At 46.8% G+C, this 27,859-nt stretch overlaps 1 protein-coding gene across 1 annotated transcript; it reads right to left on the bottom strand.

The window, feature by feature from the left end:
• Positions 1-3,141: 3,141 nt before the first annotated feature.
• Positions 3,142-20,973, bottom strand: emc2 (ER membrane protein complex subunit 2). Its single transcript, XM_040165371.2, has 11 exons — positions 20,872-20,973; positions 20,115-20,228; positions 17,724-17,788; positions 16,852-16,937; positions 15,166-15,223; positions 10,957-11,042; positions 10,641-10,700; positions 7,930-8,011; positions 7,580-7,690; positions 6,281-6,385; positions 3,142-3,708 (listed from the first exon to the last, which is right to left on the bottom strand). The coding sequence occupies exons 1-11, from the start codon at positions 20,930-20,932 to the stop codon at positions 3,622-3,624; spliced, it is 915 nt and encodes a 304-aa protein (XP_040021305.1). The 5' UTR covers positions 20,933-20,973; the 3' UTR covers positions 3,142-3,621.
• Positions 20,974-27,859: the final 6,886 nt, after the last annotated feature.

Genomic DNA, 27,859 nt, shown 5'->3' with positions numbered 1-27,859 from the left:
GCATCAAAGGTACAACGTGGGGGAATATGCGCTCCATTGTTTCCCGTTGGAATGAGGTCTGGCACCTCGCCTTGGAACTGTAGTAAAATAGCGTTCACCATTCCTGTTCCTCTTATCATGTGACAGATGAGATGTCTCGCAATGCCCATGAAATAACATGTTACAGCTTGCACGCATCCATAAATCCATGTAAAGCCTTGTCTGTAACCCCCCCCACTTCCCACACTACATTTACATACTCCAAGGCTCTGTTGCATCCCTCTCGGGGTATAAAATACCCCTTTGTGGTTGCCATTAACAATCACCCAGGAAGCTCAATCAGAAGCCAATTCTGGTTTTCCCTCCTTAATGTAATGTCGGCCCCAGGCCCTGTGTGGGGTGCGCCTGTGCATTCTGGCTGAGAAGACGCCCTGAGAAGGGATTTGCGGTTTGGAAGGCCCGCGCTGGAAAGAACAACTGTCTATTGGAGCCGGCGACTTGCCCTCTCTGTGATTTTGACACATGCCCCGCGCCGTGACAGAGTCTGCAGACAGGACGCAGCCTCGACGTGCGCGGCCGAGGCCGCTGCCAGAGAGCCTGGAGCTGAGAAGCCGGGCGCAACAACCAGAACGGCTCGTAGTGGCCACAGAATATCCTCTGGAAGCAATCGCAGCAGTCTGGAGCCTCCCGGTCAAGAGGTTTAGGAGGACCAGCAAAGCCTTGAGCCAATAGTTAATTCCAAGGGCAAAAAGCGCTTCATACTGTTGAAATTACCACACAGTCCAACTCGCATGCACGCACAAACTCAAGCTGACACTGAGGCATGCCTGCACATTGTCCGCACATTCATAATCACACTTGCATAAGCACTTCTCTCCCTCAAACACAAACACATAATTCTCTCAGGGACGGTCTCTTGCCTTGAGGAAATCATTTTTCCAGCGCCAATGCCCTTGAGGGAAAAAATTAAGTTTGCATTCATGCTGCTGCAATTGTGTAAGGGGAAAAAAATGATGGAATCAACCAGGTGATATTGTACAATGACCACAAAAAATGTGGTAATTATTTTCTTTTATGGGTGTTGACTAATGTCAGGTGTTATTTGACTGATCCAATCTTGCTGCTCCAGTCCCAGAAAAAGGGGAGTGCGGGTCGGTCAGTCCTCGCTCGTAGCCAAAACACTATTTCATCACCAGGCTCTGGACAGGGCAGGATTTAGCGCTGCATGCCTCATCCATCTTTAGCGCTCGAGATGGATGAGCTTAGCTGGAGCCCTGCTCTCCCTTTCCACTCACCCTGGGAAACTTCCCTCGCTCATGGAGCACATTGGCTCCTCCCGCCGTGTCTCGCAGGCCCTCCACCTTCTTGTTCCTACACAGCTTCTCTGTTACACCCGAGCTCGCCAAAATCCACTCCTCTTCCATCTCCACTTTGATCTCCCCAAAAAACCCTGGCCTTTGTGCTTCAATTAACACTGCGAAGCTGCTCTGGGATGAGTCTCCGAGACGGCCTTGGACACTTGTAAATCACCCCCCCCCCCTGCTTTTGATGAACAGGCCGATCGGGTTCTGCTCTTTCCCCCGGTGTAAGCTCATCATCCCGGAGCTCATCCTGTTCAGATAACCTGGCCACCGAGGAGAAGCAAACCCTCTCCGGGAGCTAATCTCCCATGGAATCCAGGATTACGGGCCGCAGTAATAGCGAATCCCCTACACACACTAAACTGATCCGGCAGCTTAGCGGGGGTTAAGGGGGTCCTCTGACCGCCTCTCCTCGGTCTTGTTGGTGCGGCTTTGCTGTCCAGGTATAAGATCTGAGCCACTGGGACAAATGTCAAAAAGGATGACCGGAGCCAGTTGGGACACAAACGGAGAGAGGGGAAGCAGTGAATCGGCGGGGCCCACGCGCCGTTCTTCTTGGCTCAACGAGAGCGCGGCTTGGATTGCGCCGGGATTCCCGAATGATAAATGATGCGTAACGCATCTTTTTCTTCTTCTTGAAATCAGGGTTGCAGACTACCTAGAAATAACAGCACATATTGGTCAAGTTCGCGTGATGTTTAACGCATGACGGCGATGGTCTACTTCCAGGTGCGTAGCGCCACTCATTGCGGACAAAGGGTTTAAAAGGCTAAAGTTCTTTATCCAGACTACAGATGGCACTATTGCCTCAGCGTGTTTGGCACCGATATGTCATGACACCTTCTGTTCCCCTTTTTACAGGTCCATAAAGACTTGTACGCCAATATTTGCACACGGCCTTTGAAACACAGTTTCTCCAAATCACACAGCTTTCCGCCTGAAACTCTTCAAAAAAGGAGCTAGTTAGCCTCAGCCCTTTTTCTCTAAAAATAACCAAAGTCAGTTTAGGCTCAAACATCCCCTGGTCTTCATTGGTTGGGTCGGACTGGAGGAGAAAATCAAACGCAGACTCATGTAGCCACTGACCAAGGCCAGAGTATTAAAACACTTGACAATAAAGGTTTCCATATTAGGCTTTGACCGCTTTCCACTTAAGAGCGGTCAAAAAAAATGTAAGAAATAAAGAAAAAACATTCAAGTTCTCACGGGCCGCAGAGTGAAATTATGAGACGATTTCTACAACTTAATAAACAAAATAAATGGATGCAACAGCTGACATTGCACGGGTGAGCGACCACCTTTGATGATCACTGGCTTCCCCGTGCGAGCCCAGTGAACAGCAGGGGAAGGCGGCGTTGCCTCCCACAGCACTCAAGCGTCTTTCTCTTCGCCGCCTGTCACACGGGTTCGGATCCACGAATATGATGGGTTTTTTTCTTTTTCTTTCCATCTTGTTGCGTGTAGATTACTGGCAGCGCCCTCTGAAGCGCTCTGAACTGAAATGACAGAGGTGTTCTGCAGTGTGCGGAAGTTGGTTCAGCGGCTGTCTACGGTAATTGAAAGGCAGGATTTTGCAGCTGGAATCGGTGGGAAAGAAGAGGCCCCCGTCTGATGCCCCTGTTGTTACCGCATCCGCCTTCTCAATGACAAATGTCTCTCATCCTTCTCCGGGATAATTACGCCGGGTTCAAATGGGACAATAAGTGTCACTGCTGTGTTCGTCAATGAATGGAACCCCCTCACCTGAAAAAAACAACGATAGACTAACTCTTCTGTTACAAACAGCCATTAAGAAAATGTGTTGGTAATCAGTTCTACTTTTATTAAAACATTTTAGAAGATTAAGCAAAAAAAAATGATCAAAGATACTTTACAGCACAGAAACAGTAAAGGACCCAGTGCAGACAGGTAGCGTCTCCACATGGTCTCTATAAATAGCTCATCTTTTCTGCTCACACAGCTATAGCCTTGATGTGGATTTACTAATTAGTGATATAGGTTAGAAAAGAGACAATCCAGTCACACAGGGAATCACAGCTGGGTTAATATTAAGTACAACATGTTTAAATAAATTGAAATACTTCTAATCCGCTGTTGCGTGTTCCAGATGGGTGAGGAAATCTTGAGTCAAACCAATGTCTTCCATCGTCCAGAGAGGGAAATAAGAATAATCTGTTAGAGATCTGGTTCTGGTCACATTGCAAGGCTGTTTGAGCTGCCGTGTCTCTCCAAGTGGTCGTGTGGGAACAGGAGGGCGGGAGGGAGGCGGAGACGAGGTCGCCTAGGACATGGTGATCTGCATGGACTCCAGCATCTCCTCCACCGCCTTCATGGAGCATTTGCTCTCCTTGGTCCCGTGACCGGCCAGCTGCACATCAGAGAGGGAAGGTGAAAGAGAGACATCGGGTGGGGGGGAAAGGGAGAGGGGGGGTGGGGAGAGAGTTGGAAGAGAACATCAGCTCATTAGGTCTGTCTGCCAAACACACTTTAACACAACATCAGAGGCCGAGATGACCTCATCCACCTCGCAGCAGCACGCTTCAAGGAGGAGACAGTGGTCTTTAGGTGGCGGTGGTGCAAAGTCACACAATGATACTAATTAGCAGGCTTTTACCTCAACTGTTGCATAAGTGTCATTTTAGATGTGTGTGCGCTCCAAAACAGGATGCCCACATTAGTCCACTTCCATGACCTCTAGCACAGGAGCCCGTAGCGCTCTCATTTCTTCCGACTCCACAGGAAGCGCCGCGATTTATAATCCACAAGCAAATCCGGGATTACGCTCGCGCGCGCACACATACAGGCGCACACTTCCCAATTAAACTTTGCATCGGACAAGGCATCCCCTCCAAAGACACCGAAGAGAGACAACTTCCTTACCCGTGGGCAGCGGACTGGGTTCTAATAATGGGTCAGTCTAATTAATCTCACTTCACCCACATTTATAAATCGTCATAAATAAAGAGCTTTCTAAAAATAAATCACCACTATAAATAAAAAATACGGTATGCACATTTTTCTCTTACTTCTCTACAACGTTTACCATGTTCACCGTTTGCTATTCATCACAAATGACGGGAGTACAGTGGTGGCAGACGGGAATGCCATTAGTTTTGCAGGTATTTGGTCAGAAGCCAAACTTTTGGACGAATGAAAAAGGTTATCCTGATGATGGCCAGATGAGAACTCAGAGGAATCACCAAAGTTATTACAATTCACCCTGAGGACTACGTGAACGGCTTCATCAAATATAAAACCCCAACTCTTAAAAACAGAGAATAAGGGAAACAGCTATGAATGCAAACAAAAACACAACATTAATTCTGCCGTTTGCAGCGCATCAATTCTCATATAAAAGCGGAGCATCACAGTGTGTGTCAGCAACTACTACAACACATCTAATGACAGCATTAAGAGGGGACACTGTTTCATTGGCCTCCACGCGTGTCCCCCGAGGCAAAGTTTCAATACTTGAGACACACGGCTGACTGTAGGCATGAAGGCATTGTTCCTTTGCCTTCTTCCAAAAGCACACATAGTCTGCGTTGCACCACTTGACCCTTATTCAGACAAACGGAAAGCAACTGCAGCCCAAACCCAGCTTTTCCTGTATTTCCATTGCTAAAGATTGCTTCTTCTTTTTTTCCACCCTTTGCCAAACTCAATCAGACAGAGCGGTTGGCTAAGGTGTGCAATCGGCTGCATCATTTCCGAGGGTGACTCATTCTTCTGGATTTAGGGTGTGCGTGCGCAGTGGGGTAGCTATAATGATCAGTGCATTTCATTGCCTCGCTGCCTAATGCGCCATTACCCCGGGCCCGGTAGTCAATTATCTCCCCAGCCTGAGGTGAGACCACCACATTAACCCGTGGCCCGCTCTCCTGCAGCAGCAGCGGACAGCTCCTCGTCTATTTTAGAGTCAGATAATAGAGTTGTGACGCAGTGGGAGCCCGTGGTCCGTGGCGGAGGAGCTAATCCGAGTATCTGTAAGGAGACTCGTGGGTATGACGAGGGGGGGGGGGGGGCGCGCAGTGTAGTGCTGCTTTGAAGACAATCCCCCCCCCTCACATCGTCGGGTCTTCACGTTTCTTTTCGGGAATGTGTCCCGGTCGGTCGTGACCCCTCGCTGACGTCCGCTCCAACTCGTGCACAACCAGCTCACCTTTTTCCTCACACAGAGGTAATCACCGGGTGTCTGGGCTTATTAAGAGTGCAGCCGCAACCACGCACCTGGTCATTTCACCTGCCGCACATGTGCACAAAAGTTCCATCCCCCCCATCAACGGCGCATGTCCGCGTTCTGACCTTCTGTATCGCAACACGTCACAACATAATCTCAAGGGTGGACACACAAAGACTACAATCGAAATATGTAAACTAGGAAGCTAATATCTTGTGAACTGGTTGGGGATGTCCTAGATTCAGGGCACCTGCGGGGGGGTCGTTGAGCGTTGCGTTGAGGAACACTGATGTAGACAGCTCTCTGCTACAGTTTAGTGCGATTGTGGTCCTCCGAGCAGCAGCCATGTGGCTCATCTGCAGGGCCGGGGTGTGGGATAAAGTCTTTGCAGACGTTGTGGCCTTAAATCAACACATTATCACTAAACGTACCCAGACACAGTGAAAGACACTCCGGGCTGTTAGTACAGGCATCCTCCAGGAGCGCTTTGCACGCCGGGGTCAGTCGCTGGCCGGGAATTCTTTTTTTTTTACGAGCTATGCAAATGAGGGGATTTCCAAATGCCTGGATAGTGTGTGCAAAAAAAACCGTGAAAGCTCGAGAACACCACTGGAGAGTCATGTGAAATATGAAGTGTTTGTGTCTGGCGGAATGGAGGGGAATGGGGTGGGAAGTGGGAGAGGGTGGGGGGGGGTTTAAGCACACAAACGATATGGAGAACATCTTACGCTGAGGCGATGGCAACCGTTGCGCGACTCACCTTATAGGCTCGGTTTATTTGAGCGGCGGCCCAGGCGGCGTACTTCATATTGTCCTTCTTCACCTTGGCGCTAACTTTTGGACTGGCGGCGATGTGACTTGCCGACTAGCGGAAAAACAGGAGAGAAAAGACGAGATGAAGTTAAAAGAGAGATCGGGGAAAGGGCTGTTCTCGTATCAAAACCTGCTGAAACAGCAATTATACAAAGAAAAACTGAGATGAATGAGAAACCACTCATACCAGCTACCACTCGACGAGTCATTGTGGCAGAATAGAGAGAGAAACCAGACCGTGGCCTGATGACGTCATCATTCATGGTGAAGTTTCAACGCTTCATATGTAAATTGTCACTTAACGGCGACTACGTTCCACCATCGCCGTTCACCCGCCCTGCCGGCGCACTTGACACCAACTAACCCGGTACTGCTCTTTTTTTACGGTTGGGCTTTGGTGTGTTTTGGAAGGTTCCTTTATTCTTGACTCAAGAGCCACCTTACATTTGGCTAACCCCCGAACAGCTGCCGCTGGAGTGACCGAGGCGGCGGGAGCCGCTGGAGGGTTCCGGTCCGGCACCTGTCTCGGCCCGGACGGCGGACAACTCGCGGAACGCGCTCTCCGGATGGGTCCGTGGCCAATAGAGAATAAACTCCCGGGCTGAAATGCCCCGGGTGTCGGTGGGCGGCCTGTCAGGACGCCGCACAGGGCCTGCTCTGTCTCCACCGCGGCGTGAGAGTGAACAGAGGCCGGCCCTCCACCTCACCGGCCGCGCTCAGAGGTGTTTGGACTGCCTGAGGAATCGGCACAGCGCGGCACGGAGGCCAACACTGGGCCTCTCTGTGCGGGACCTGCTTCCCCTCCCCTCCTCTTATGCCCCGTTTGTGTTCTTATGTCAAGGCTCACTTACATATGATGCATTGGCACCGGCAGACAACATCCTGTTCAAACAAATAGGCAGATTAAAAAAAGCGACCTACAATCACCTGGTGGGATAATTGCAAACGCTTGCAGAAGTCTTTCTGCTCTTTCTCCTGCGCTCTGCTCTTCTTTTTTTTTAAACTCAGCCACTACTTTATTTATGTAAGTCATAAACATGAAAAAGCCAAAGGGGTGTTATTACTAAAATAAAAAGCTCCAGAGGGATAGACTTTTTTTTCCGAGGCTGGAGTTCACCGTCTGAGTCAGCAGTGAGATGACCTGTCTGAGAGCCCCTTTCACTCCCAAAACACACAGACATAGAAAAAAAGACAACTGTTTATGTTTTTTCTCTCCCACACTATCCCCATGCAAAGCGGTACTCACCATGTAAAGACCAAACAATGCCCTCATGTTTCGGTTGTTCAGCCTCAGCGCCTGCGCAAAATACTTCCTGGACAGCTCCAGGTTCTCCAGCCCCCCCTGAGTGTACTTCACCTGTGTGAGGAGGCATTAAACACGGCCAATAAGCTGTGCTGAAGGGCAGCTCGGGCAACGGCAGCCCGACATCTGAACAAGCAACACATGACATCGCAGCGTAAACACATCTGCCATCGTGAATGACGTTAAGTACGTGCCGGCGTGTCTCTCCGTTTTACAGAGAGGCGCCATTCACAGGGGGCCAGACCCCGCCCCCCCCCCCGTGCTTGATGACGGACATCCAGGCGGGCACCTACCTCGGCGTACTGCTCACAGTACAAGTGATTGTGAGGGTTGGTCATCATCAGCTCCTCCAGACAAAACGCGGCTTTTCCATAGCTGTGGAATCGACAAGGAGAACAGGGGGGGCGATTGATACAGCTGTGCATGTGTCATCCTCCAGCTTGCTCAACTGTGAAGCACAACACCTACGGCCAATAAATGTTGCAGGTATGAATCTGAATTGGAGGGTACGGGTCAGTTGACGTGCAATGGCCGTTGTCAAGCGCACGGCTCTGTAGCAACGGTTGCTAGGCCCAGACAGCAACAAGCCTTTTGGAGCGGTGATGGGGGGGGGCAGAGGGGGGGCAGGCGATTCCGTGGTCCCACGTGCGCTCATCCCTCAGTGCGTAGACGACCACCTTCCTCCGGTCGGCGCTACAGCGAGAGCTGCGCCTGCACTCGGATGACATCACTTCTGAGGAGCAGACCGCTAAGCGGTTGCGCTAATTTGCCGCTACTCCACCTCCCCTTCGCACCCCCCCCCCCCCCTTTCACAGGGGAGCCGAGCTACAGTAGGTCGTCGTTGGAGACAAAGCCACAAAACGTCTATACAACAACCGACCAAACAGAAGCCGAGGCGGAGACGCCCCCACCAACAGGTAAAGCATCCCATCGTGTTTAGACCCAGCTATGGTGACCAGCTGAAAGAGTAACAGCAGAGTAAAGAGGGGGGGGGGGGGGGGGCAGAGAAAGGAAAACGCAAACATGGGCTTATTGGGGGGAGGCGGCGGGGGGGGATCAGAGGGCTTGTAAGGTTGGGGGGGCTGCTTACAATTACCACTTCCTCTCCATAAAGACTTTCAGATGTTCCTGCAGTGGCCATGTCTCCATCAGCCCTGGACCAGGCTCTTGTACCGCAGCCGGACCCCCTCGCCTCCCACACTCTGCCCTCCCTTTCCGCCATGGGACCCCACCTTCCCCGAGCCGCTCTCTGCGGCGGCTCCGAGGCTCGCGCCGTACCGCAGTGCTCCAGCGCGGCTGCACAGCGTAAGAATCCCATTTGTTTCTTTTGTGGAAATGAACGAAAACCATTTCAACACCACGCTCTGACTGCAAACAGACACAAAGATGGATTCAGACTGATCCTCCTCATTTATCATGTGATTCTGGACGACCAGCACAACTGGGTCAGCACCGATCACCTCCTGTCTGAACACCGCCGGCAGGAGGATCGTTTTAACAGAGTCAACTCGGGGCCAATTCATTGTGTTTTTAAACCGACGCCTGCTGCCGCCAACAACGGCCCTGCAGAGGCACACTGCTTTGTATATTTTTAGCTCCCAGGGTGTTGCGCAGTGAGGGGCGGAGTGTTTATTTCTCTTCATCGCTTCTCCGACGGGAAGGGTGAGGGTGGTAAGAAAAAGTGCCACCACCTTCTCCTGGGAATCCCTCTCTCCTCCTCTAGAAGAGCGGCGATAAAGCCCGGCTATCCGGGAGGAGGAGGAGGAGGAGGGGAAACAGAGTTTGTAACCCAAAATAAAGAAAACAAAAGAAAAGAAATTGACACGCCTGTAGATAAGGGGCCTTGGGAGTGAATGGTGCGATATTGGAAGTGTTGGGATAAGCCGGCAGATAATCCGCTCACCCCTGGATTTCCTCTGGCTGCTGCAGCAATAAAGCCCCTGCGCACAAAAGCACGAAATATCCAATAAGTAGCCTTCTCAGCACGCAGCGCATTCCTGCTGCCACTGGCCTCGTACCGGAGTAACCGAGCAGTCACACACAAGCTCGGCTCAACAACAGACACCGCTTCACTTACTTCTCAGCCTCAGGCAATTAAGAGGGGAGCGGGGGGGATAAAAGGTGACACAAACAAAAACATTGTTTTTTCTCCCCCCCTGACAATGCTGTTGTCTGTCTGGCCTTTCTCCTTGGCGACTGAGACATCAGCGGGAGGCCAGGGAGCCTCTTGGCCCTCATATGTAGGAGAGGAGGGCTTAAGAGGGAAATCCTATTAAAGTACTCTGATGTGACAGACATGGACGGGGCTCCATTCAGACCCCTGGCTGAGTTCGGCATCTCACCGCGGCCCATTGTGCGCTGCGCAGCCGCCCCTCCGGAGATCAAGCCATCAGTTTGATTTGAAGCGCTGTTAAACAGACAGATGGTTCTACAACATATGGCCGCCCGGACTTTCATTTTTAATAATAGATACCCTCTGTAAATTATGGAAGGTGCAGCAGATGCATCTCATCGGAATGTACACATGCAACAACACAGGATGTTCATTTATCGTTTGGCCACTGAAATTCTCACTCAGAGGAGTTATTTGAATGTTTTAACTGTTACTGGGAAAGGGACTGGTGTTTCTTTCTTCGGTTAAACAATTTCTTAGGTTCATGTCCTGTTGGTTATAATTGATAATAATTGCAAAACAATAACCACAACATAACAAAGAATGTGGGTTTTTGCCTTAAATCTGTATATCAAATAGGCGTGCTGAAACGGGCATGCGTGTAATAGAGGAAACGTGGCTCTCCTGTAACATCTGTTAATAGTCAAGGATGCTTGACTACTAGTTCTAAAGCTTGATATAAACATTTGAATAAAATGTTGAAAACCAAACCTATTGACCTGTGTTTACGATGTGATAAATAACTATTTAAATAACAACCTTCTCAAAGTGCAAAGTGAACTGAGCTTAACTGATTTCAAAGTATGTGGCATAAAAAAAAAAAGTATTTACTCGTGTTCGTTGATGTAGAGCTCTGACAACTCATGCCATGCTTCCTGATCCCCAACGAACCTGTGAACAACGAAAGCACAAAGACTCCTCCTCAAACACAGTGGTGTTGCATAGTAATCTAAAGATGTAAGTTCAATATTACCAATCACTATAACGGCCGGCAACTGACAAGAAACAGTCTGCTGGCATTGCATGCACGAGTCGTGCCAGCTCAATGGAAGGCAAACTTGGTTTTTAATTAAAATAAAAGCCAGGGGAAGGGGGAAGGGGGAAGGGGGGGGGGCTGACCCTCTCCCCTTATCGTACAAACACTCACTGCTCCAGATACTCATTGAGCTCCCGGATGGCTTCAGCGCTCTTCCCCTGGGCCTTCAGTATGGAGATCTTGCGCTTCCTCGCTGCCTGTGGAGCAAAGACAGTAAACAGGATTAGGAGCTCAGCTCTCGAGAGTTCATCCGGAGGGGGGGGGGGGGGGGGTGAGTGCAGGTTGTAGTGAGTTTAAGTGTGTACGTTAGCTTCCTTTCAGTCCATCACAATCCTGCTCAGTTTTCTGTAAGGCGAATCGCATGAGAAACGAAAAGGCCGCCGACCCATTTAACACAAACGGCTAAACTTTGTCAAGTGAATTTCATTGCTGGGAAAGCTCCCTGAACGTAAAGCCCACCAGGACATGATTGGAAACAGTGAGTGGCAACGTCTGACGGGAGGTGGACACACACGATTCCGCGTTTGGCAGCTGCAGTGAGCTCCGTGGTCGAGATAAAGTGGTGAGTCATAACCCGAACCCTAACCAAGTGGGGAAAATGGCACCCTCCCTCAAACCCCAACGCTCGCCTCCCCGCCGGCGCAGCGTGCATCCAGCGCTCCACCAGCACCACTGACATCAGCTGGAAATCGCTTTCCGCTTCGTTTTGATGTTGGACTGACCTTAAGGTGGATTAGAATGTCATCAATCTGAATTAGAAAGTATTACTCCTGCTGCAGCAACTTTTCCAAACACTTTACTCACCCAGTCACCCTCCCCCACCTCCTCCTCTTCTAAGTGAAAACCTTAACAGGAGGCTGCCGCTCCATTAGCAGTGCACTGCCCTGCCACAGCCCGTTTTATTAATGGACTGGCACTTGATGGAGTGGGGCTTCCTCTCCTGCCGTCCTAACCAAAGCCACCGAGGGCGGTGTGTGAGTCACGTCTCGGGAGCTGCAAATGTTGGGCCTCGACCGACATGGCCATCACAAGAAATCCACTTACCCACCACGCTGGGACAGCAGAGCCGCAAGCTATAATTTAGCTTCAGGCAACAGGTTAACACGGAGCCACAGCCAGTAGCGCCATCAAGAGTAACAACCTAAATGTATTGTTCCAATATCTTACTCCCAAACACACTGTTCCCACCTGTAGTGTGTGTAGTTTTATCATCTAACTTGAGTAAATTATTTAAAATGTTCTGAAGTTCAAACAATGAACAGTGAAAACACCACATTACATGCAGTGCTTCTCAACAGAACTCGATGCTATGCAAGATTCAGGACTTTATACTAAATTACAAGCATGTGGCATCTTTCTTCTGACAATACCAAAAAAGGGAAGCAGAATTTGCTCTTTGGGACCAACTACATTGAGGTTGAATGGGGATTTTTTTTTTGTTGCACTTGTGCGCTCCGGCCATCAGCCTCCCTTCTCTCCCAGATTTAAGTTTTTTTTTTTTTTTTCCTCATTCCCAGATAAAGAGCCACTTGGGGCTCAAAGGAACATATGGAAGTTGGTAGCCCAGAGAGTCACGCAGCACTTTATTAAATGAGAGCAATTCCAAACCACTCCCCTCGCTCTCCTCCTTTCTCTAACTAATGATCCAGAAAAGGCTGGCACTGGGTCTGATCCCTCTGTTGTCGTGATTCTTTTTTAATTAGCGCTCTGAGGAGGCCTGTGGAGCGAGGACTGGGTTATTTACATCACCCCTGGCTATTTGCTCCGACCTACCGCAACCTTTCTTTATAATAAGAACCATCACGGCGAGGGTGGCACACCTAGCGCTGTGCACGCTTGGAATTTGGATGGAGGAAAAAAGGGAAGGGAGAGCAAGAGACGCAGTAATGCTTCATGGTGCCGTTAAAGAAATGGAGTTTGGTATTTTATATTATGATTAGTTACAAACACAGTCTATTACCGCATCGGTAAGTCTAACTTACTTGAAATGATTTACTCAACGTTGGTGCAACAATTCGGAATTGGGACTTTAAAATTTCAGATTTCACCAGAAAAATATGATGGTGTTTGGTCTTCAATTAATTGCTTACAATACAGGTCATCCTCAGGAAGCGTCTACGTGGTCTCACAGGCTTATTTAAGAATTTTCATATTGAATTACCAGGGCGGAATGAGACTGCTGGAATACGGTATTAATGCTTTCACAGAGTCAGCAACAAAAATTATGAAATCGGTGCATCCTTGTTTGCTAAATGTTGGTCCAAAAAGCGAAGAATTCACGTACACAGGCACGAATTTGCCGGATCATTGCTGTAAATATTGGAACATTACGAGAAATGGAAGAACTAAGACTTTGAAACATTTTTTGGACACCGCCATGGTTAAAAAAAAAGAAAAGGGGAAAAAAGAAGAAAAAAAACCTCGAGCAATTTTTGTTGATTCAACAATTTTGGTTAATGGGTACCACATCTATTCCACAGCCTGTAATTACAACAGCTCAGTTTCCAATCTCTGCTTTGCATGCTGGGATGCTTCGAGTCTTCCTTGTGGTCGCCAATTTTCCGCCATTTCTCTGGCCCATCCCCCGCCCCTTCCTCTGGAGCATGTCGGAGATCATGTAGGGAGGAGATAGCCCTCGCTCACAAGACAGGTGACCCCAAGCAATGGCATCATACGGGCGCTCCACCCGCCGCCGCCCGCAAATCATTTAGGACGGGGATTGTGGTGAAAAAAAAAAAAAAGTTAAAGAAAGGTCAACATTCAACCCATTTGTCTGTTTTGTTCCATTCCCGGCTCCCTCGGGTTTGACTGACAGCCTCGGCTGGCTGGGCTGGAGGTAAACCAGGAAACCGACCGATCCCTTTCCGAGGATGTCACCGGAATCCCCGGGAGATCTGTGCCGTGTCGGGGAGGCGCCCTGGGATCCACTGAAATCACAACTCCCATTGTCTAAATAGTGTGTACCATGAAAATAACGATGAGTTTAGACTTTTCTTCACGTATGACCGGGATGAGTATTCACCTAAAAGACGTCATAGTTATTTTCTGGTCACACATGGAATGGATCAAGGTTGAAGCATAAATTAGGAAAGTAGACGACCGCACAAAAATGTTTTTGCTTGTTGCTTGTCGAGAGAAATGCGACGGCCACGACAGACGTTTTAATGAAGTCGGTTGGTAGTTCTTGGTTCTCTGGCATTAGTCTGAGGTTGTGCCATTTTTAAAATAATGTATTGGATGGCTTCAAACCGCATAGAAACTATTCAGAATTGTCCTTCTGCAATCCAAGACAAGATATTTTTTAGAATAAGTGCTCTTGTGAGATTCAGACCAGGCTAAGCTCTAAACAGAACAACCTCCCGTGACCCGACCAGCAGCTACTGTGGGTGTTGATGATGAGGAGGAGGTGGCCAAAGCAAGAGCTGGTGGGTCACGATTCGTCATTGTTTGAAGACCTTAACTGATGATCTGCAGAACCTCCGCGCTGTATCCAAAGCGAAAACGTTGATGCGGCATCTGGCCGCCCTCTGCCATCTGAGGGAAAACGTTTCGACCATTTCCAAAGTCACCCATATATGATCACGTGCATGGCCCAGGCAACTTGTCAGACATCTTTTGGGGGCGAGAGGTACGGCCAAAGTAAACAGGGTCATGGCTTCTTTTGAAAACCCTTTGAAGGATGTATTTCCTCGCAATGGGCACGTGTCCTCGTGGAGGGGATTAACAGCAGGTACGCGATGCTTTGGCTCGTGGTTTTCGGGATTAGCAGAACCCGGGCTGGACCTGCTTCTGCCAGAGGTGCACAGCTCGCCAGAGAGGATAGCGAGCAGAGAGCTTCAGAGCAGTCCAATAAGAGTTATTGTGGGATTGTTTAACATCATCGGACTTTGCACCTGAAGCTGGTAGACGGCAATAGGGAAGGTGGGACGGGAGCTCAGCCATGTTCAATCAGGGTGGACGTGTAGGAGGTGGAGGGGGTCTAAAAGGTCCAGTAAATCAACCATCTTCAAAGGCCGAACCGTTATTTACGGCTCACTTCTACCAAACATGTCTGCCCCAGACTAAGACCATGAATCACCTCCCACTCACCTGCCCCCCCCCCCCTTAAACACGTCTCAGTCGTGTGGGTGAAAGGCTGATGAGCGCTGTGGTTGAGGTCAGAGAGGCCACGGGGAGTTTAACTTTGTACACTCACATTGCTCACATCGGAGAGCCTGGGCAGATTTAAAGCCTCCCCCCCCCAAAAAAACAGCCGAGACCACAAAGTCCAACGTTAAACTGAGGGATTTCTCCTGCTCTTTCCCTCCTTCTCGGTCTTACCGTGTTGGTGGGGTCGTCTTGGAGAATGGCATCGTAATGCTTGTTGGCTTCATCATACCTTCAGAGAGAGAGAAGAATACATGTTTTTTTAAACCGATCCCAGTCGGGAAAGATTAGGCGGTGGAGAAATCCAACGCAGTTCAAGGTAATCACGTTTCTGTATACAGCGTGGCAGGTTCCTATGATTACAGTGAGGCTGTGCAGGAAATCAGTGGGGATCAAAAGGGAAGAAATAAACACTCGCCTAAGTTTAGGTTGCCGGTCACACGGCTGACGCGGCGAGAGGCTTACATGGCTTGACAATGAGTCATGAAATCAATACACGCACAGCGCTGTTCTGAAGATTGCTGTGGATTTGATTGTATCCAGTTTGATTTACCTTTAAACAAAATTAAGCTGCTACTTTTACTTTGGTCCGGATCCACAGCCGAGCAGTAGGTTCAGTTATCCGTCTCTTGGCCCACACATGATACCACAACACACACACACACACACACACACACACACGAAGCGGATATGCAACAATATCCAACACAGAGCGCTCAAACGCTTGAACTGAGCCCACATGATTCGGTTTTAAAGGGTCATTTATAAGCTGTAAATATCAAATCATACAGTAAAGAAATCTGGGGATAAGAGGTATGTTTTTTGTTTCATTCCTTAAAAAAGGGGCAATCTGCAACGCTGATGTTTCGGCAGCCAAAAGGCAGAGTTCAGTGATTAGAAACTCCCGCCCACCGACAGAAGCAACTCTGGTTCCCATTAGCACGGAGAAGGCCCACTTACAGCGCTGCTGCCTCCCTCACATTCACTTTATTACTCAGCCACACTTTGGGAGATTTCAGATGGCACCAGGCGACCACTCACGAGCCACTTTGATTTGCTTTATTTATTTAGGAACCCTGTGTGTGTGTGTGTGTGTGTGTGTGTGTGTTCGCGCACATGGGCGGAGGGGACGGGCTTGCTCGTTTGAAGCTGTGTCCTATAAGTGTAGCTCTGTCTGCTGCCAATTAGATCCTGGTGTGCCGTTTATTTCATCTGACAGCGCCGAAGCAATCGCTCTCAATTATCACATAAACTGACACAGGCGATAAACCTGCACCGGTGATCCGGGTGGTGAATGTGAGCGAGGTTGTAATCACATTGGAAACAACTGAAACGAAGAGGAGACTAAAAACAAAAACGTCTGTTTATCTTTCCTGCTCAGGCTCTCCGTTGTGTTTACTTTCTGTCCTTCAGTCGGCAGATTCCAACACATACTTGAAAAGGGGGTGGGGGGTGTATCAGGTTTGTTGACACGTCTTTATTTACTTAGGTGTGACATACTTGCAAAACCGAGAACAAAACCGGAGAAGGAAGCATTAAATAAGGAGAGCTGAGGGGCGGCACCATGGAGGAAACAATGGAGGAGCAGAAACCAGAGCGGACTGAGGGGGACCCCCGAAATAACGGTGGGATCCCACCACTTCCTTCCTGGGGAATCCCTAACTCAGGCTTAAAAAAGGGCCACAGGACTACCCAGTGCTGAACCTTTCCTCCAACACAAACACACACACACACAGTACATTGGAGCCCTTCCAGTCACACACAGTTTCTTAAAGTAGCATACAGTACATAGCACTGCGGCTGGGCAAAACGTATGCGGCGCCTTCTCCGCCTCCGCGGCCTTCTGTACATGACGCTTACCTTTCCAGAGCTTCCAGCCTCATGCCCGATAACCGCTTCACTCTGTGGCTATCTGGGAACTGCTTCCTCAGTTCCTGTAGACAGGTCTGCGAGGACGTGGGCAGAGGAGAGACACACATTATTGCTGGCTGCAACAAACTTTTTGTTACACACAGAGAGAGAGAGACAGAGAGGAACCACCGGTCTTCAAAATGTCATATTTCACTTTCATTTAACGCATCGACTTGAAAACGGTCTGTGTAGAGACCAGTTTTATGGTCTTTGTGTCAGAATCTGCTATAACTACAGAGTGTGTTTGTGTTAACCATTAAGCAACCACGTTCGCTACTACGACAGCGGGATCGAGGACGCCGCCACCCGATAAGGGATGAGGGATTGTCCGATTCGGACAGTCCCTCATCCCTCATCAGTGCTGTCCGTCCTCCCGCTTCTACTCTGCGGCAGCGGAGCTAAAAGGAGTCTCGCCTGTTGTCCACTCAATGATTGGAGATGAACATTTCAATAAATCATGATCTCTTTTTTTTGCAGTGAGCGCTTCGGAAATGTGAAGACAGAACCGTCACATTATGATTTTGGAAGGCGAATAAATAGGGGTTGAAGTACATGGATGATGGCCAACTTCAGCAAACACTTGAAGCATGCTTCCCTGCTCATTTGCTTCATCCGCTTAATTCCAACTCTCAGAAAATTGTTTATTTTCCAAAGTACAGACAGAGTAGAACTATTTGGCCAAATAAAAATCTGATTCTCACATTTGGCAGAGGGAGGTTGCTGCAAAGTAGGAATGGCAGTGAGGGAGTGAACGATGGCTTTTGAAGCTCTAGGGCGTGTGAGCGGTTAAAAAAATAAATAAAAATAAATAAAACTCTTACCAGAGCCAAGTCATCCCGACTGCAGTCCAGCGCTGCAATCATCACCTGCTCATAAATAATCCACACTGGGCAGAAGAGACACAGACGACAGTGTTACCACCCTTTCCATTGCACTGTCTGCTGTGACCGTCCCCACAGCAGCACATGGGCTTTTCTACTCGCAGACGAGCCTCCATGGTGTGACTCAGCTGGAGAGCTCAAAGAACTCTCATTGCACATGAAACGCTCCAAATACATGGAGGACCATGTTCAGAAAAAAAGAAATTAATGATCTGAATTTATAAAAAATAATAATAATAATGAAAGCAGAACCATTTCAAGTAACTGCCCTTGTTTAAGGCTTTACTGCCATGTTATTCACTTCCTAACACAACAGCAGTAAATTACCAATTCCACTTCAGTAAAATGTTAGACTTAAGGAGTGAAGTGTAACATCGTCAAGGAAAAATAAGTTGTTAGATTTGTTACAATCCCCTCTAACTAATGTTGAACAGTCTGTGCTGCTGTCTGTACATGAAGGGGATTTTTCTTTTCTGAAAAAAAGATAGTCACAAGTTGGGCAGATAAATCCAAGCGAAGCTCATTTTTTTAGTTTAAAATAACCACAAATATTAATAACATTGTTTATTAGACCCACTGTTGATGCTTTGTGGAAGCAAAGCAGCTGACCAAACAGTTCTGGATGGTGCGACTGTGGATCCAGTTACTGTGGTTCACATTAGAATAACATTGGGACACTGATTTGACTGTCTGCGCTGTCTATTTTCTTCCCAATGATGGTTATCAAGATTCTGTTTGTGTGGACTTAAAAGATGAATATTCTCAAATCCATTTTTCTACAGTCACGTAACATTCTGAAGCACATTTCAGCACAGTTGTCTTCATTAGACTCGCAGAACATGGCGTGTGGAGCGCCGTGAATAACAGGCACAAACCATTCCTTAGAACATGTTTCTCTTGGTGGTTAGCTATAAAGAAATGTATTTAAATGTTTATTCATTCAGTCAACTGTAACATTATAACACACTGTCTAATAGTCTGGCTACAGGAGCCAATTAATAGAATTAATACAATATGTTAGACGGACAGCTCTGACAAGCAAACCGGACATGCTCGGCCAAATAAACCCCGCCTGTTAATTGAAAAGCATAATAAAATCCAACTCCACCCACAATTTAACAGGTTATGCCAAAACAAACAAATGCCTCAAGTTTTTCTTGACTTTAATGATTCCAACTGTTGTTTTGATAATTGCCATTCCATTTCACAGCCAATTTAAGGTCTGGTTTGAATAAACGCATGGCATGTTAAGTGTTTATCCACCTCTTTTGAGGACTGTATGAATCATTTTGACTAGAGGCGAGGGGGGTGGTGGTGGTGGAGGGGGGCTATGGGGTATAGCAGAAGGGCTGTACTATGAGGGAGACCATTAACCTTAAATATAATAATGGTTGGTAAAAGTCACTCGTGCTACAAAAATAAAATCTCAAGCAATCGTATCTGGAGCATTAGTGCAGGGGATGGTTACGAATGCACATTTCACACCATTTCGATTGCTGTCTGGCATCAACGTTTACAGTAAATCTGGAATATATTCAACGCTATTGGCTGCATTTAGTGAAAATGTACTCGGAATTTGTTTGTCAAATTGCCTACTCATAATCGAATACAGTGATTCTCAAATGGTGAATATGTGGAAGCACTTCACGGGGTACGTGTGATTCTTTTTTTCAGAAATGAAAACTAGCCAGTTTAATAAATCGGATCATGACATATTGCATATTTATTTCAACCAAAAGTCCTGTGCGCTGCTTAGGGGGCACTTTACTTAAAAAAGGCTGAGAACTACTGATGGAAGACACCCAAGCAAGTAAAATAATACTTTTCTCCTTTTTTCCAAGTTCCCTTTGTGGTGGAAAAATGAAATATGGCTATACAATAGTACTTTATAGCTGAGTGAGTGATAGGATACTGAAGCAAAGAAGCTTGAAAAAGAGGTTCATCTTTGGAGTTTATCCTCTACTCAGAGAGTCTCAATCGGCATACAGAGTGCAATGTAGTCTGCAGAAGGACGAGCCGGGACGGCAGGATCTGTGTAGCTCATGAAGGGCACGAGTGTGTGTGTGTGTATTATATATATATCTCAAGTTGAAACCACAGTCAATAACATTAGCCGAGCAGTTTTTGTACTCTTGGTCATTTGGTGGTTTTTCAGCACTACAAAGCAGAGGATCCTGGTTCCAAACAAATGTTTTTAAATTGTGAATTCACTTACAGGCTGTACTTAACTCTTCAGTACAACCTCGGTGTGTATATTGTGTACACTTGCAACGTCATTTATTTGCAATCAAGTTACATGAGCTTATTATGTTTTTCCTTTGACACACTCACCGTCATCTCCTAGTTTAGATGAATGTTCACTGATCAGCTCATCACCAACATCCACAATCTGCTCACTATTCCTGCAGTTATCTTCTCTCCATTTACGCAGCTTGTCTCTCATCTCTGCGGACAAAACGGTTAAGCCATAATGACAACTGTGATATTTTGACAAACAACAAACACAACGCATCAAGCCGGGTCCTTCAAATGCAGGACTTGGATTACTTAAGTGTTGTTTCTTCCATGCGTTGTTCTGATATGTAAAGACGGATGAAAAATGCAAATCACGCAAATTTAACGATAAGGCTGTGATGTGATCATCAGAGAAGCAGGTGGAACTTGCACCACCGTCTGCGCTACGACAGGATGGCTCTGACGTTACCGCTAGCCGACGTTAGCCGCTGCCATGGCTGTGACTAGCTAGCATGCTAAAGACGCTAGGCGGTCCTCCGAAAACCCACAGACAGCGCTCAACGTTACAGAAGTGCATTGCACGTACCTTTCACAGCGCCGACAACTGAGGCTAAGATACAAATGACGGCTGTCACCTAGTGCGTATGTGCTGTAGGGACGAACACAAATGCGTAAACCAACCATGCTAACTAGCAATAGCTTACTCTCGTACACGCTCGCTTATTAGCTCGTATTTCCAGTCCCGGACAGAACTCTCCCTTGTGCTCTTGTACATTAGAAGTGCAGAGTGCCTCGAGGGGTCTGAGCGTTACTTGAGGAGATTTATATATATACAAATGATCGTTTTACTTACCTTCCCAACCCACATCGTACATGTCTGACACCGACGCCATTTTTTTCCCGTTTGACAGCATACGCCGTGCCTACGTCATCGGTCGCCTTCAGTGGGCGTGCCTGAAAAAAAAACACATTTTTTAAACAAAAAACTAATAACAATAGTGATAATAACAATAACAATGGTGATAGGAATCATTACAATGTTATATTAATGTAAGAATACGTATAAGTGATGGACATAGAATCAAGTGATTTTGACTTTTAAGCATAAATTCGTTCTGACTTGACGTTCTACATGTCAGCAGTCAGCAACATGTAGCATGATGGCTAGTGGGCAGGTAAGAGCAGACTTTTACATTCCAGATGAGGTCGTTCTCATGCTCTATTTCTTTTTTTTTTGCATGGCTCCCCAACTATAGGAACACTTGAAATGTGCTTTCCAAGCGCATCTGTCATTTTATTCTGATTTCCCTTAGGAGCCACTGTGGATCTCATTCCCTCGCTGTGTTTGCTTACTTACACACTTTGTTCTTACCACATTATACACTTGTTGATGTGAACTCAGCACAAACCTGCTTACTGAGACATTTTAAGAAATCTGATATTATATCGAGTGATTTTTTTTCCTCATCATCAAGGACATTGATATTACAGCTCAAAATCATTAGAAAAGTAAAAGAAAAATATGAAATGTCATCATCTCTGTCAGAAATGCAAATAATAACTATGTGCAGTTTAGGTTTTGCTCAGCATCGGTGATTTGTGCATTTTCCAAGTCTGCACATGGCAGTCAGTTGATATGTAGTGGGGTTTGTGCGCGAACACAAAATGTAATAATATAAATTATGAGTTTGAAACCGCAGTCAAACCATAATACATTGTCCTTTGGGATAGAGAGCACCCCCCCCCCCCCCCTCCTATGTGCCATTGAAGGCCAGGGCTGTGACTGTGGCCTGCAACAAACACCGTGCAGTGGATGTGACTCAGGATTCCAGGATCCTCCTGCTCTGTGTGAGCATGGAGCAGTCCTCTTGCAGAGAAATGTCACAATACCGGAGATCAATTGCTGCCTTCTGAAAACCCAGTTGGACTTGTGCTTACGTAGGTTTCCATACTCTCAAAGCCCCCGTATATGGCACACAGGACAAGCATATGTATACATTTTCCTTTTCACTCTCCATGTATGGAAAAAAGAGAAATATTCCAGTAGAAACATTCATTATATTTTGATTTCTGACAGAAGCAATCGGAGTTGGCAATCTCTAAAATGTACAGCTCTAGGCTAAAAATTGACGTAAGTTTGAGGTACTCTCTGTGGTTTCCAAAAACTTCTGGTTTCATCTAGATTTCTTTTTCGTTGGTGTTGTACAGTGAGTTAGGGAAAATGAAGACAGATGCAATTAGCAACAATGTTTGGACTTAGCCCTCCGGGGCTGGCGGTACCGTGTTTACTTAGAAATCTGATTAGGTCCCCTGATCAAGATGCTTTCACCTCACCGCGAATAACTCTGTACTGATGATTCCAGCACGCTTTGTATTGCACCTTTGACCTCACCCATATCCTGAGTACAGAGAGGCCTTGGGCGGGAAATTATGGCACATCACAATTAGGCTCCCTCACTCGGCTCTTCTCGCTCTAAATTTCAGTGCCACGAACAATATTGAGTCCCACGTCAGAGCCGCACGACACTGGTAATCAACCTTACTCGCACAGTGCAAGGCTTTACATGTACTGCTCCCGTAGTACCGCGGTTTTCTTGTTGTTGATCAAAGAATTACAGCGTGTTTTTGCTAGATTGGTTTCAACAGCCAATTGCTCGTTCTTATTAAATTAAAACCGTGTTTTAACATCCCCACATGTTAGATTAGCTCCAAAAGACGCGGAGCAGGTGATGGCCACAGATGTTGTGGGTGTCATTTAGAAGAACTGGCCCATACGTGCTTATGGAGGTTATTTCAACATCAACATGCTCCTGCCACCATCAAAGTACACAAACATTCACATATGATGACTTTGCATTAGAGCAAAGTCTTACATAACCATCCTGCAGTCTTTTAGAGAAAGTTTGACCTCCAAGCAAATATTGAAGTTCTTTCATCTCCATCCTAAATTGTGATAGCTGCACATCCCCGATGTGAGTCTCCTTGTTTCGTGCGGCAGACATATCTCGCGCAGATGTTGATGATGGTGCTGGAAGTTGGCATGCTTTTCCGGCCCACACGAGCCTGGTCGATAACCTTCATCCCGCTGCCATAGAGTGCGACAGTGTTGAAGTCAGCGCTGGGCTCCAAAACGGGAGTGTGGTGCCGCTGATTTATAACCTGACATGCAGGCGGAGTGAGGTGATGCATGGCTAAAAAGTTTGCAAAATAATTATTGAAATTCGTATGAGGGGCTGGAATTCGGATTCAGAGCAGGGGATGCTTGGCCGTGCAAAATCCAGCAGCGAGTCATTTGTCTCCAGGACTTATTGATTTACATTTTGACAGATAGTAGAAAGAGGCCAGCGGTCGGTGTCTTTGGCAGTGTCATTTCCACTCCCTCTCTTGGATCCATTCGTTGACCAAGAAAGCTTTCAGAGAACTGGAGAGTTGAGGTTTTTCATGGAATATTTAGCCCATCACAACAGCACCATTTATATTTATTACAACGCAGCGGAGCATTTTCTGCAAGACAAACAAGTAAAGTGATGGATAACTTTTCTGCATGCTGAAATATGTCGATGCTGCTGGTGGCATCACTTTATCATTTGTGATCAAAGACATCACTGCCTGCAGCCGTTCAACAAACACACACACACACACACACACACACACACACACTTTGATTTACAGGACATCGATGACTGTTAATATTTACTCCACTTTTAAGTGTTTAGCCCCAAACTCTTCATGCAAGAGCCTGGCTGAGTGCTGTGGGAATTGCTGGGACCAAATCAATAGTTGCATTCACCCTGTTGGTTGGGCCGACTGAGAAGCGCCTTGGCAGGAGGAGATTCCAAAGTTGGAATGGACATGGCCACGGCATAGTTATGTTCCACACTAAGGGTTTGGGTCTGACACACAACAATGGATTTGCAGTCCACAATTGCAGGCCGGCCTCAATGGGAAGGGGCTTTGGGAAGAACGCAAATTTGTTTTCTTGCCGAGATTTTGGATGAAAACAGCCTCACCACTCTCATATCCTTTAAGCTAGCAAAAGCAAGCAGCCGTTAGGCTGAGCATGAAAAACCAGCGGAGACCAGTACACCGGCTCCATCCAAAGGTATCAATCTCCACCTACCCGCATCTTTGGACCTAGCAGCAGTTGCGTTGGGATTTGTGAGGAGGGGAAACCCTCGTCCAATCACATTAGAAGTTGGGTTTGGCCGACTGCACCGTATTGAGGGGAGGATGGATGGGGCCGTGCATCGCGAGATCTTGGCCTTGAAGATGGGTCGTGGCTCGGTCTTCCAGCATGACCATGACCCGAAACACACAGCCAGGGCAGCTAAGGAGTGGCTCCGTACGAAATCCTGGAGTGGCCTCGCCCGTCTCCAGACCTGAACCCAATAGAACATCTTTGGAGGGAGCTGAAAGTCCGAGTTGCCCAGCGACAGCCCCGAAACCTGAAGGATCTGGAGAAGGTCTGTATGGAGCAGTGGGCCAAAATCCCTGCTGCAGTGTGTGCAAACCTGGTCAAGAACTACAGGAAACGTGTGATGTCTGTAATTGCAAACAAAGGTTTTTGCACCAAATATTAAGTGCAGCTTTTCTGTCATAAACCGGGTATCCTCCTCTTTTCCTTTCCTTTCCTTTTCCTCCTCACCTGTTCCTACCTTCTGCAATTAGACTCTCTATTTCTAGCCTGCCTCTTCCCCTTGTTCTCTGCCAGAGTATTGACAATGCACCCGACGGACCTGTACCTGCTGTCTCGTTTGTCCTGCCCTGCCCTGCCGTGTCGTGTCCTAACGGCTCGTGCCTTACGCTGTGGCCCGAGTCCAAACCTCTGTTCCACGCAGCCTCCCGTTTGACGTGGGCGGCCTGCTGTCTGGAGTGCTCTACCCTCGCCCTGGAGCTCGTTCCCTGCACTCTCCGGGATTCCCCGTCGCCGGCCAAGCGCCCGCATCTCTCCTGTTAAGCCTTTAGTGCCATTTTGTTTTTGGACATTCTAAGTTGATTAAAACAGACTTTACCTGCCCTTGCGTTTGGCTCCTCTCTCCTCCAACCACACAACAGTATCAAATAATATCAACTGTTTTAGATTCCATCACTCACAGTTGAAGAGTACCTATGATACAAATTAGACTCCTTCATGCCTTGTAAGTGGGAAAACCTGCTAAAGCGGCAGTGTATCAAATACTTCTTCTCCCCACTGTATATTAGTACTTTTTTTAGTGTGCAATACACTACCATTGAATTTATAAATATTATTTTTTTGCAGCAAATCATGCAATTAAATCACAATTAAAAATTGTAATATTTTTTTATGTGGTACCAATAACATTGCTACATTTTTCCCTGTGTTGGACTATAATGATTGCCTCTGCAAACTGTCTTTGTATGGTGGACACAGCTTACCATTCTTCACTGCTGTTCCTTACAAATTGTAAACTTCTGTCTCACCACTGTGAGTTATATCTCGGGTAGGGTGGCCTGCTCTGGCCACCCGTAGGCTCCGTTACTGGTACACCTTTATTTATAGGCCGTCCCTGGTCTGCTCCCTGAGTGCCTACATCATGCACATACGTGTCGGACAATATTCCTGGCGTTCTCAGGCATTCTTTATGCGCCTTGTCCGAAATGTCAGAACGGAAATGGGGGAAAGGGGCTTTTATGTGCACTGCACCCTCACTGACGAATATGTCCGTCAGTGATTCCACACTGCCTTTAAATCTTAAATGAAAGAAACATAAGTTCTCAAAAATGTCAGTGTTTTTTTTTAAATAACACTGGTTACATCACAGCCTCTTAAACATTTAGTTTATTCAAACTAGTCTTATTCTGTGTTTTCTGTTTCTATGTTGCTGCCTGTCTTCCTTGAAAAATTGATTTTCAATCTCAATCTAAAAAAAACAAAACAAAAAATGTGGGCGTGACGCCTCGACTACATAGAACAAGTGAGCATCGTCGCAGATACGTCACCCAATGGTTCATGGACAGCTGTTTTGAAACCTCCAGTTTGACATTTGGGCCATCACCATTTGGGCTTAAACACACTGTTAGGGTTGTAAAAACGAACACGTCTCCTACCTGTACAAACCATTTGACCTACTGCATACCCTTACAGGAAACATAATTGCACTCAGACTTGTTCAAGTCATAGACTTCTGTGGGCCTTTGTGTATGAAGAGAACCACTGTCCTTCATCCCAAAAGCTGCTCAGCGGAACATGAAGCAGAAAAACTAAACAGATTATAAAACTACGTGGATCTTTATGGGCACCGTAGAGTATTCGCTCACTTTTTCAGCCCTGTTCAATTGACTGATTTACAAATCTCTCACTGTAAGTCAATCAGAAAAAAAGTTCACATAGCGGACCCGGATGTTGTTTTTCTATGCTTTGGCCAATGTTTAAAGTCCTGCTCTGTAACTGCAAATCTCTGCTTGTATATTGGTCATTCTGGTGAAGCCACCCTTTAAATTAATTTGAGTTAAATTCTGCTTGTGGTAAACTAGACTGGATTTTTCTTTTTTTTTTAATGAACAAAACCACTGAAACAACCACAGTAACATTTATAGGCTGAGTACAATATCTTAAGTTTTAATTAGTATGCCATTTGAACTCCTTTAGGGGTCAGATGAGGCCTATGCTTGAATAAAGCAAACATTATTTAATTTGAGCGGCACAACTGGAAACTCCGGATATTTCACTTGACACACCGGAGAAAAAAACTACTGTGAGAAGAAAGAACATGGCGCATGATTTTAGGTGTGTAGATGTTATCAGCACAAAAACACAAGTGTTGTGTCAGAAAAGAAACTGAATAATCTGAGAACGTTTAAGGGAATTCCCCTGCAGATGTTTTTCCAAAACACTATTCTCCCCTTAAATTAATATATAGACCGTGGGAACAAGAGAAACCAAAGCAATTTGGCTTTTAAATCATCGTTTGAAACACCAAGTTCTCTGTCAGTTTAGTTCTTTTCATTTAGCTTGTCTGGAATTGCTTAACGGCTTTGCCTGGACCGGTAAAGATTCCTTCCGCTGCTTCCTAACTCAATATTGAATATTAAGTATTATTGCCTGCACATAAAATCCCACTCCGATTACACAGAAGATGGACGTTACAGTGCATATTATGTCAGAGAGGAGCAATTATCGAGCTATGCTCATGTTTTCAGACAAATAAGGTTGGAAGGAATCAGGTTTTGCTGCTCTGTCAGAGCATGTTATTGGTTTGAAGGATCACGGCTGAAACTAACGGGTAAGGAACGGACCCACATGCAGTACGGCAGACAGCAGGAGTTCAAATCAGAGTCTTTATTTCCCTCAATGCAGACAAACAGGTTGTGCAGTCACTGGGAAAAGTAGTGGTCAGGGACAGAAGGCTGGGTGAAGACCGGGGCAGGAGTGAGGCGAGGAAGTCCGAGACAGTGTCTGAAACAGAGAATCAGTCCATCAGTCCAGAATAATGATGTGGCAGTGAGTGAGTGACTGGGGGTTTAAATCCTAAAGGGAGGCAGTAGGGCGGACAGCTGAGTGTGATGGGTCAGGTAGGTGTATAAGATGAACTGTTTGGGTGGAGTGAAAGGTGGAAGTAACAGAGCTGTGACAGAACCACTAAAAAATATCCCTTTTTGAGATTTCTTTGGACCCTCCATTACGACTTTAACACAATTATATTTTCATAGATCAGTTATACATTTTAAAACTACAGCGTTGAATAAAAAATGCTTTGTATTTTATTACCGGTTGGTTTTACGCACGCACGCACGCACACGCACACACACACACACACACACACACACACACACACACACACACACACACACACACACACACACACACACACACACACACA

Source organism: Gasterosteus aculeatus, chromosome 20 (assembly GCF_964276395.1).
Source record: "Gasterosteus aculeatus chromosome 20, fGasAcu3.hap1.1, whole genome shotgun sequence".
In the NCBI taxonomy this organism is placed as follows: Eukaryota; Metazoa; Chordata; class Actinopteri; order Perciformes; family Gasterosteidae; genus Gasterosteus; species Gasterosteus aculeatus.
The sequence above is the reverse complement of the archived record's forward strand: the minus strand, read 5'-3'. Positions and strand labels throughout refer to the sequence as shown.